The following is a 12210-nucleotide window of genomic DNA, read 5'->3' as shown; positions in this document are numbered from 1 at the left end:
CCAACACAAAGCTTTCCCATGGCAGGCCCACCCAGTACAAAAATATTATCTCATGACATAGTGGCTCCAACCATGCTCTTCCACCCAGCACTCTGCAGCTGAAGGTGCGAGCAAGGGAAATAGGATGAGACTCCAGTGATCCCTGGCTGCTGTTGCTGGACAGCGCAAGTTACAGCAGCTCTGTGGTGGTCAGCCTGATGCTCAGCCAGTGCTAGACTCGGGATTGGCTTAGAGCCACCTTTTCACAGCCTCTCTTCACCCGGCTCTGAGCTGTTCTTGGTGCCCCTTGGCAGGAGTTATGTGGATGTAAAACTGGTGGGAGTGAGAAGAGGATCAGTGCCAGTGACAAGGAAAAGCATTTTTTGCTTGCAAATAAGTAAAGCGGAGCCCTGTGCATTGCTGAAGTATGGTGTGACACTGAGCCACAGGCACTGGTGTTAGCCAGCACCTCAGGTGTCTCTAACATACCCACTTGTTGAATGCGTCTGACCTGCTTCTGGTGAAAAGCCAAACAGCATGTGTAAGGGACTGATCCTTTTAGGCTCTGAGTTCCTCTGGCAAGGTGCTGAGCACTCTCAACTCCCAGTCAGGTCACTGAAGTCATTGGTAGTTGAGAGAGCTCCTGAAAGGCACCTTAGGACCTTACAGCATCAGGCCCTCAGTCAGAAGCACCATCATAGGGTGCTATCCTGTACCAATCATGGTCAATATGGAGCATTGTCATTGACATCAATGGAAACAAGATCAGGGCCGTGTCACCTGAGCTTGTTTAATGGTGTATGTTGTAAGCAAGTGTGAAGCAGCGTACCACCCCTTTAAGGCCCAGGCTGTGGCTGGCAGCCTGGGGGTAATCAAGGAAGACCTTCCCTGCCCTGGGACTGGGCTATTTAAACAGAAACGGGCAGCTGAGTAGGAGGAGAGGGGCGTAGAAGCTGTGAAGGCTGCGGAGGGTGGTGTTTTTTCTCTCAGGCTCCAGGAGACCAGTGTAGCCTGATTTTGAGACTTTGTTTTGTGGAGTTGAAGTTTGGGAATTCTGCACCAGGGTCCCAATTAACGGCTTATTGTAATTGCTTCTGTCCTGAAACCTTATTAGAAGGGGAAATGCTATTTTGTTAGTGTGGGTTGACTCTTCCTTGTCCCGGGCTGTTAAAGCAAACCCATTACTGCCCCAATGGTGGGAAATTAATGGAGGACCACACCACATTGCAAAGGGGCACATGGGGATGCCACATAACTTTACAGAAGGGGTTCCCAAACTTTTTGCTGGCACTACCCAATTTTAATGAAGTATTTCCTGCCAGGACCCCAGATAGCAAAGAGCAAAATCACATCCTCCGCACAGAGTGACCTCACCCGCACTGTGTGTGCAATGTTATGCCTCATGGAGGGCGCCATTTTGCTCTACAGAATGGCATCCTCTCCACAGTGTGACCTTATATGTACAGTGCATGCGAGGTCATGCTCTGTGGAGGATGCCATTTTGTAGAGCAAAATGGCGCCCTCCATGCATTGTGACCTCACAGGCACAGTACATGCGAGGTCACAGGGTGCAGAGCAAAATGGCATCCTCCATAAACAAGGAAATCGCCTCTACCTCATCTGCTCATGGTACGATCCCATTTGGGATGGTGACCCCCCCCCACCCCCAGTTTGGGAGCCTCTGCTTCACAGCAAGGTTATAAAATCTGATTTAATCAGAATCATTAAAAATGAGTCTTCCATTGCCGATAGCTCTGACCATGATCTAAAATGTTTGCCAGCCACTCAACTTGTGTATTAAGCTCTATTCAGGTAGATTTGTATTTCTAATTAAAGAGGAGAATAAAGCAGGTATTTTTTTTCTCAAGAACTTTGCAGACATGAATCTGCTTTCTCTTCCAGGAATTTTAATGAAGAATGATTTTTTTCATTCAGAAAGATATTTGTGTGTTGTGTGACTGCACTGTGCAATTAGCGAGTTTGTGTTAACACAGAAAGGGAGCCTGTGATGTATGTAGTATTTAAAATCAGTAAACTTTAGGTTTGATAAAATAGCCTTGGACCTTAAGGCAAAGAGAGTTTATATCAGGGATTCCCAAACTGTGGTACATGCACCACTGGTGGTACATGAGCTCGAAGTTCCATCCATTCACCTTGCAACAGTTTTTTAAGATGGTGATGGGTTAACGAATGAAGTTTGACAGCCGCTGGCTTAGACAACGTACTGCTAGGCAGCGCACTGTGATCCCGTGTTTCAAGAATGAGTTCTAAAGTAGAGTTGCCTGCAGACAGTTTGAAGTGTCATCTTCTTACACTTGTCTAGGATTTTTGATAACTGTCTTGTTCTTTTCTGAGTCTCTCAGGTCCAGCGATAAAAAGATGTAGATGGGCTTCAGCAACATTTCTGCAGGGATTCATTTAATCCCTATTTTTAGCTCAGCAGATAGGATGTTTCACTGTGTAAGTCTTTTTCCCTATGGGCTGGAAAAGTGGATTTAGCATAACTCAGATGTCAGGATTTTCTGACGGGTATCTGATTCCAACCTGCTGCTTGCTACATAATCATAGTGGTCTCTGTCTCTCTTCTTCCAGAGTTGAAAGCTGCTCATCTTTAATCCCATGAGTTTAAAGACCTGGGTTCAGCAAGGTACTTAAAACAGAAATTGCTGCATTGGATCAGAGCTGTGATCCATCTAATGCAGCGATACTCAGATCTCAGTGGTTCAGGAGCCAAATTAGTGATCAACATTACCCAAAAGAGCCTCAGGAGTGTGAATTAAACAGTATGACAGGGGAAATATTTAGGTATATATTATTCTCACAGCAAAATGACTGACCAAGTATTATTACAATTGGTTAATAACATAGTACTGACTGGTTAATAACTTAGATTGGTTAATAATTAAATTGACAGCATTTTAATTTCAGGTGCTGCAGGAGACACATTAAAGAGACACTTGCAGCTCTTCAGCCTCAGTCGGAGTATCACTGATCCAGTGACTTGTGTCCAACAGTGGCAAGTGCCAGAAACATCTGGCCACTGTAGGCAGCTGTGGAATTATCTTCCCTCAACCTAAACATGAAGTCAATGGCATTACTCCATGTGCTTCAAATTAGTCACATGCTTCAGTACCTTGCTGAATCAGGGCCCAAATCTGGAGTTTCTTTTTCAGATGGGAAGGTAAATTTATGCTCATGCAGATGTTTCTCTCTCAAGAGTATTAAAGCAAACAGCTCACAAATGAGGAAACTGGGCAACAGACCTAGAGATGGTCCTGGGTCCACTAACACACGCACTGGTAGTTTGGAGAAATGGCCTTCCTCTGCTCAGCATGCAATGGTGGAAAGGGCAGACAGCTAAGTCCCAAACCTGCTTTACATACCACTGACTTTCCAAAGGTAGCCTGGCTACCCCTATGTACTTGCAGTACAGTGCACAGTGCAGGGAAGTCAGTGGAGTTATATTGGTATAAAATTGGAGTGAAAGAGAGTAGAATCTTGCTTAGTATTTTTAGATTGTCGTTAGCACTTAGGGAGAGAAAAGGGTTAGTTGAATATTTGTCCTGCTCTCAGTTCTCCAAGTTTCAAGATCATAATCATTAAAACAAAATAATGGCACTTTGGTCACCATTTCTAGTTCCTCAGAAATGCCTAACCTACCATCAAAATGCCGTGAAATTAGAGATGGAACAGAACCAAACTCGCAACCCAAAACTTTAACTCTGGATCTGGGGGACCTCAGTTTGGCAGATTGGGCACTGTGGGTGCGAGTTTTATGACTTTTAAAACATAGTGAACTATGTACTATGAATGGTATTGTCCAGCATCAGAAAAATTCCGCTATCTAATATGACATCATCATCACTAACACTGAGAGTTAGTGCTCTGAGAGCTCATAGGGAGAGGAAGTAGTGATCGCATAACCCAAAAATAAATTCACCATTCTTCTTTATTAAAGTAATACATCTGAGTATTAAAAACTCATGTTAAAATGAAAGAAGGTGTATATTCTCTGTTGCTACTAATCTTTTTCAAGCCATAACAAGGCAAAATGGATGGAATAAAATTTGAGAGGAATGTTCTTGTTTAATAAAATGTAAAACCAGAATCTTCAACTTTAAACAACGTTTTCCAATCCTCCATGTTCATAGAGAGCTCTGAGTGAAATAGATTTCCATCTCATGGAAAATTCTCATATTCAGCATTTTTTTGTGTATCAAATCAGGACAAAAACTTGGAATATCAGCATTGTTCATGAAATAAAATGTTCTGAAAAAATTTCAGAAATGATTAAATAGTTCAGTTTGTCAGCTCAACTTTCAACTTTTTCCCCCTATGGTGGTGCATTACCTTATGGGAGCTGTAGTTTGGCTCTGATGCTGCCAAGCTCCCTCTACAGACTGGACTCCCTGGCCGGAATATATGTCCCATGATGCACATGCAGTCATGTGACTCCCATGATCCATCACACCACTCAGAGAAACTTTTTTGCATCGTCAATGTTCTCTAGCCAGGGAGCCCAGCCTATAGAAGAGAATGGGGACACCAGACCTTTGAACTACAACTCCCATGAGGCAATACAACACTACAGGGAGATGCAGTTTAATGCTGAACTGACTGGAAACCAAACATTTCAGGTCAGTTCAAGAAACCAAAATATTTCAATTCGGATCAAATTGAAGAAGTATTTCATTTGGTTTTCCCCACAGACAATCAAAACAATCTGGCAAAGTTGAAATTTTCCGGCAGAAAATCTTGATGTTGTGGAAACTTGTGTTTTCTGTCAAAGCGACACAGGTGGAAAACTCCAGGACAGCTGTGACAATCGAAGTGGTGTGCTTGTGAATGCTGGGGGTAGGATTTGGAGAGCTTGTGATGGGGTTCCGTACCCCCTTTGCATGCTCTGGTATGGCCTCTTGTTCTCAGCAAGGTTTGGGGGGTGGTAGCAGGACATTGGAAAAGCAGGACGACCATGTGGCTCCAACACCTCCATCACACAGCACACAGAGCTGATATCCTGAAGCACCAGTATCAGACATGTACAGTCTCCACTCCAATTCAAAATTATACTAGGAGCCAGATCTTCATTTGCACTTAGGCCACAGCCCTGCACAGGCGCCAACCTTCCTTTTTCAGGGTGGGTGCTCCACCCTCGCTCTGCCATAGACCACCCCCTCTTCCACCAGAGCCCCACCTCTTCCTGTCCATGCCCCATCCCCTCCCCCCAGCACCTCCCGCCTGCCACCAAATAGCTGATAGGTGGAGACAATTGAGCAGCTGATTGGCTGGGCCTGCCAAGCAGCTGATCAGCGGGTGGCTGGTGGGTGTTGAGCACCCACTGTTTTTTTTCCATGGGTGCTCCAGCCCCGGAGTCACTCACAGAGTATGCAGCTCTGGCAGTGTAAGAGGGCCTTAAGTGGGGTGTGTATTTCAAAAACAACTTCCAGAGCAGTGTAAAGGGGCCTTACGTGAGAATTCAGGCCACGGAGTACAGAAGTCCTAAGAAATCACTAAATACTGTGTAGGTCTTATTCTCATTTACACCACAACTAGAGGCGGGGGGAAATGTTATGACCAAAACATTTTTCAGCAAAAAATGCAATTTGAGCATTTCACAAGTTCATGTTGGTTTTGCCAAAGTGTTTGTTTTTGTTGGGGGCAGGAGGGGGGTGGGGAAATCCAACAATCTCAGAATGTTTCGATTTGATATTCTTGTGCCCATCTACTTGGCCTGATGCTTCTTTAACACAGTTGTCAGCTAATGTTTAATCACTGAATCTTTATGGTGAACACAGAGCACAGCAGGAGGAAAAATTGGGAAAATCCCAATGCCTCTGTGGCATGCGGGCAGAAGATGAAGGACGTGTAAGTGAGAAAAGACTTCTTGACTTGACGAACACTCCCAAACTGGAATTTATGAGAATCCAGATACAATAAAATGATATTAGCTAGAATTTGGCTGTACACTGTGCGTAGCAATGGAATGATGGCACGGAGACGAAACTGCCACATCACACATTCCTTGCTTTTACCACAGCTTCCCTATTGAGGAAATGAAATCTTTCATCTTGTCGGTTAATCTATAAAATAAAGAAACAGAGAGGAAAATCACTAGACTTGGAAGGACTAGGGAGAATATGGCAGCTTTGCAAGTCAGGAGTTTCCTTCACCCAAACTAAAAAGAAGAGATGCATATAGCAAATTGGCAAGCTGTGTTTTAAAAAGTCCTCTGTGCATCTTAGGGAATATAAATACTTCAGTAAAATAAGGGAAAACTGGTCTTGAGTTTTGGTTGTGTTGAAGCTTAAAGTGTGTTTATGTCCAGAACAATGTGTAAAAGTGTTGAACATACCTGCTTCCTTTCATAAATTAATAGCAATTGCACTGACATAGGCTGGGGTGAATTTTGTTGTCTGTGTCTCTGAGTCATATTTTCTCACTTACACGCAAAACCAGGACAAAAATCCTGGCTCCATTGAAATCAATGGAGGTTTTGCCATTGTCTTTAACAGTGGTAGGATTTCACCTGTGGTTTCTATTACTGTTAACCCTGAGGAATCCAAAGCAGCACTGGGAAAGTGAGTGGTAGTCTACTCTGCCCTGATGTTTCATCAACACAACTGTCATCTAATTTCTAACTGCAGAATCATTTCCGGTGGCAGCAATGTGGCAGGCAGAAAGAACCCAACTGGATTTTCAGGCCTTGGGTTGAGTTTGTTGCACCAGCAGTTAGAAAAGAAGCGAAGCAAACAAATTAGATCTGGAGTGATTGAGAGAGGTTATATATGGAACACCAGGATGTTACTTTTACAGACCAACTTTTCTGTCGACAGCTGCACTAGGTGTTTAGTACGGCCTGAGGATGATTTAAAACTCAAAGGTGAATAGCTACAAGCAAGGAGCCCAGAGAATAGGAGCGAGAACTCCAGCAGCAGAGCAATGAAGCAGATTAATCTCAACCTGAAATATCAACGTGGCCATTTTTTATCAACCCTTGTACAAAATTGAGAGCAGTAAAGCTACCAGGAGCAAAATGCGACACTGGGACCTCTTGTCTGGACCAAGAGTTTTACAGAACTAAAAAGACTAATTCTTCCCAAAAGAATCAAGCCCAGAAGAATCAATGTTTCTTATATCCTGGGAGCTAAACTACAAAGAGAATGTAATCATAGGCTTCCACCTTCTATCACCTTGATTTCATGATTCCTCAGGCCTTGGTTTACAGAATCATTGTGTAAGGTCAGGAGGTCATGCTCTTGATGTGGGAAACTCATCCATGGTCCAAGAAGATCCATGAGTTTCAATTTTCAGAATTTCCTGCAGATCATCCCACAGGAAGAGGCAGGTTTGGGAAAGGTGGGCCCTTCAAACCTGGAGGTGTGTCAAGATCCTCGTGGAAATCCCATGAGACACGTGCGGAGCATTTGTGGGTAGGTGTGGAATTTTCTGACTGTTCTTAGGGAAAATACCTCATGGTCTCAGAAAATCAAAACTTATCCTTGATTTCTTCCCTGTCTCTAAAAAGAACCTTGAAAAATTGCCTGGTTAATAATGACGAAAGAAAGAAAGAAAAAATCTACACATTGGGTTACCTACTACATACATGGCTCTGCTAATGCAAGTGAACGAAGCTAAGAATGGAGAGAAACCAGAGTAATAGGAAAAGAACCAGTCCAACAATCAGTGAATCTAATGGCAGACTCACTCCACTTGTAATCTAAATGCAGCCCAGTTCTTTTTAAACATAAATTGTTTATAAAATCAGAAAATAAAGAAATGTGCAAACCCTTCATGTAGGGCCAAAGCCTTTTGAAATCAGCAGGAAGACTCCCATTGATTGACATGAGGGTTACCATGTTTTGACAAAATAGCTTACAAATGTTCATATTATATAGTTGGATTAATTTTTCATATTCTGTTAGACTACATTTTTTGTTTACATTTCTGGTTAAATATGTTTGGGATAATAACCAGATTTGGAAAAAAAACATAATCTCTAGAATTTATTAAATCAATTTCAAAATATTTTCACTCTTATGCTATTAAAACTTGCTGAACTAGCTTTTTGTTATTCATGTTGTATCCAATTTTTAGGGATTTTATTTATTATTTTATTTTTGCTTGAATGGTCTCCTGATTATATTTCCATTTCTAAGTGAGAGCCATGACAAATAATTGAGTTTATGGCCATTTTTCCTAGAGATATATTTCCACCTCAGATTCACAGTATTTTATTTTCTAGCATTGTCATTCCTGGGGGCCATTTTCCAGTGGTATTTGAAGGGTCATATGTCACAGATCTAACTGTGCAAAGCAGACACTGATCTGCTAGGTTTTAGTGAGATGATTACTGATTCAAAAGTAATGGAACAAATATCAACCAAATGTAATATACAGCTGTCACAACTCAGCTGGTCCCAATGCACCAGACACTAAAAATGAGAGTGGTTAGGTTTATGACCCTCTTTAGGTTACAAAATTTTGTAATTGCTCAACTATTTATTTATCCTCTTGCTGAAGAATGTTCCAAAATATCGAGTTTACAACCCATGGGTTGTGTAACAGTGGTGGAAGGAATTACGACTGAGAGTTTCAAAGCTACCAAAGAGATTTGGTTGCCCCATTAATTTTAACAGGGATAGGTCATCCAACTCTCTGAAAAGGGTTTCCAGAATTTCAGCCTACAAAGTTTCCTCTCTACCAGCTCCAATCTTCTAGGAATTCAGAACATTATGAGCTCTTGACACAAGGGAAAAGGTGACAAAATCTAGAAATGCTGGGTTCTGATGTCTCAGTGCACCTTTGAGAAACCATTCAGATTCCAAGGTGCACATGGACCATTGTGATCATCTAGTTTGACCTCCTGCATAACACAGGCCAGAGAACTTCCCCATGCATGAGCTGCACTTCCAAATCTTCTCCTTGTAGAAATGAGCATATATGGTAGTTTGTTTGGTGTGTACTGGCCAGGTGTCGCATTAAGAAATTATTGTGGTGACCTTTTTGCAGATTGTTCAGAATACTGGAAACATTTTGGGAGATATAGAAATAACCATCAATAGAAAAGTTCCACTAAAATGTCATTTAACTCAGCTATGAGGCAAAGCTCAGTTTTAATGTATATGCATACGCTATCTCTCTTAGGTGCTTAGCTGCATGGCTCCTCACAACATTTAATGTATTCATCCTCACAACAGCCATGGGAGGTAGAGCAGTGCTATTGTCCCCATTTCACAGATGGGGACCTGAGGTATAAGAGAGACCACGATCCCACAGGAAGTCTGGTGTGCAGCAGGAAACTGAATCCAGGTCTCTCTAACCTTAGGCTAGTGCCCTCACCACTGTATCTGACAACCTCAGACCTCATTAGGTACATTTGCATCACTTCTTGGCATCCTGCCTTCACCCTGCTTGAGTCCATCTTCTCTGGCTAGCCCGTTGCATCACATGTATCTCTGTGGCATCTTCTTAATATAACTGTGCTTACTATGCTTAGTGACTATATAGACACACTGGTATGTTACTATTTTATTCCTGTTACTATTACAGTAAGATGAGCATAAATACTCAAAGTGGCACATTAAGGATTTAGGGACTGATCCATAGCCCATTAGAGAGACTGCTTACTTTGCTTAAGAGCCTTTGTCGAGGGAGTTTGATGAAGGCTGTCTGAAAGTCCAAGTACACGGAATCAACTGGATCACCCTTGTCCACATGCTTGTTGACATCCTCAAAAAACTCTTATAGATTAGTGAGGCATGATTTCCCTTTACAAAAGCTGTGTTGACCCTTCCCCAACATATAGTGTTCATCTATGTGTCTGATAATTCTGTTCTTTACTACAGTTTAAACCAGTTTGCCTGATAATGAATTTTGGCTTATCGTCCTGTAATTGCCAGGATCACCTCTGGAATCTTTTTTTTAAAAATGGAGTTACATTAGCTATTCTTTCGTCATCCAGTACAGAGGCTGGTTTAAGCGATGGGTTACATACCATATTTAGTAGTTCTGCCATTTCATATTTAAAATGTTGTTAGACACATTACCTCCTACCCTTCTGGGGATAGCTTTGCTTTAACAATGAGTAGTGGGATTCCCTATCTATCTCTTACAACCTTGCATGAGTTTGGGGAACTTAATAAATGTTTTTGAAGAGCTTTGAGATTTTTCAATGAAAGACCCCACAGAAGTGCAAAATATTGTTACTAATGTTCTCAACATGAGTCATGCAGCGGAATCTCATTGGGACAAGTTCTGATGCCCTTATACTAAGTAATACTTTACTCCATGGAGTAAAGTGCTACTCAGTGTGACTAAAGGTGTCAGAATTTGGCTCACCGAAATCTTGAAATGACATGAAATATCAGATCTTTTTAGAATTCAAAACAAACCTAGAGAATTTAGTGAGAGCAGCCTCTTTGTTGGGTGTAGAAGCATTATTGAGCTTTGAAGCGTCTTGTTATTGTTGCCATTGAATGACAAAAAGTTACGGTGCCTTTATTAATAAGTCTTCTGTAAGCAACAATGAATGCCTAGCAGCAGATGAGTGACATTGGAAAGACTTTTAGGGGCAATGTGAGATAGTGGAAAGTGACTTTGACTGTTCTCAGTGCTGTCTTAATAGATTTAAGAACAAATTAGCTACTAATCGTAGTAGATATGAATCTTTTTTGGACTAGAACAAAATGTTCCATAATGAAACATGTGGTTTCACTTTGAAGCACATTCTGTAAATTGTCACCAGTGAAGTTAAGAATTTTTTGTTACTCACTGGTTTCACTCAGGAGGCAAAACTTTTAACCGGGCTTTAACTGTTTCTGTCAGAAAAGGCATAGCTTCGGTGTAATACGAATAGTTTTGCAGGCCACACTGATTATGCATTTTGTGCCACTTTTTTCTAGCTGTACCCTTTTGGACCACTCTTGTGGTAGGTGAAGATTCGATCTCGCCCCAATTGAACCTTCACTCAAATCTAATGTGAATTGTTCTTTAAGTTAGGAAAAGTTTCCCTTTGGTCTGACCCAGTATGGCCGTTCTTATGGTCTTATGTCTAGCTTCAACTTCCAGTCATTGGATCATGCTTTACCTTTTTCTCCTCAGTTGAAGAGATTATTATTTAAAAGGTATCTTATATCATCAGGCATGGGAAGTACCACAGTTGTGCCTGACCACTGTATAGAGGTAAAAGCTAGACCTGAGAGGAAAAAGGTTTTCCCATCCCTTGAACATTTTTTATTTGTTTTTTTTTTCCTGTGCAGGAATGAAAAGTCAAAATCTTGACTTTTTCTGTAAAATGAAAACCTGGGAGGGAGGGAGGGGAAAAGTTCTCAGGTCAGTTGAACTATTTCATTTAAATCATTTCAAAACCTTTTGTTTTGATTTTGACCTTTTTAATTTAATTTTGTACTCTAATTGCCTTTCAGTTTTTTTAACCAAAAAGATGTTTTGAGCCAGAAATCTTTTCCTTTCTAAAGTATTGAAATGAAATGCTCTGATGATTTCAAAACTTCTTTCCAAAAATTCTTCAAGTTGAAAAATGTGTCGAAACTGACACTTTCCCATGAAGAGTTTCTCTTCTGACAAATTGGTGTTTTCTGAAGGGAAAAATCGTTTCATCAGAAAATTCCCAACCTGCTGTAGGAAAAGCCCTTCACCTCCTCATGTACCTTCACACTGGCTGGTATAGTTCTTTCTATCAGACTTTTGTTAGGCTGGTCACCCATTCACATATTACATTTATATGTGTTTTGCAGCTCAAGGACGAAGAACACAAGCCCTTCTTCAGGGGGATCCTCAGGAACAGCTGCATCTGCTGTCCATATTTTTGAGCATGTACCAGTGTCTTCTCCCACTTCGATGCCTCTTCAGTCAGATGAAGAAGACAGCCTTCCACCTCACCTCCTGCTACCAGATAGCATCAGCCAGCTGGAAGAGTTTGGCCGTCAGAAGAAATGGCATAAGAAGCAGCACAAACACCATCGCCAAAGGCAGTTCAATGACCTGTGGGTTCGAATAGAAGACAGGTGAGTCATTGTTATTACTCCAGCATCTTGTTCCTCCTCATTGTCTCAAGACTTGACTGTTGACTCCCATTGATTGGCTGATGTAACAAACCATGAGTCATGAGGGGACTCTGGGGGTAAGGAGTGGGGGCTGGGATGTGGGATGATATATTTCAGAGGGGGGAATATGGGAGTTGGAATGAAGGCCAAGCTGTTATAGATGCATTGG

The 12210-nt window shown here is 41.8% G+C and overlaps 1 protein-coding gene across 4 annotated transcripts in view; it reads left to right on the top strand.

Moving 5' to 3' along the window:
- Window positions 1-12210, top strand: part of TRABD2B (TraB domain containing 2B) — a 388416-nt gene that overhangs the window by 351701 nt on the left and 24505 nt on the right. For all 4 annotated transcript variants that reach the window (XM_045026289.1, XM_045026290.1, XM_045026288.1 and 1 more), the window contains exon 6: window positions 11733-12002. In XM_045026289.1, coding sequence (XP_044882224.1) covers window positions 11733-12002 — 270 coding nt within the window. The remainder of the gene's footprint in view (window positions 1-11732; window positions 12003-12210) is intronic.

The sequence above is a fragment of the Mauremys mutica genome, chromosome 8, assembly GCF_020497125.1.
Source record: "Mauremys mutica isolate MM-2020 ecotype Southern chromosome 8, ASM2049712v1, whole genome shotgun sequence".
Taxonomy (NCBI): Eukaryota; Metazoa; Chordata; order Testudines; family Geoemydidae; genus Mauremys; species Mauremys mutica.
Note: the sequence above shows the minus strand (reverse complement) of the source record. Positions and strands in the feature narration are given on the sequence as shown.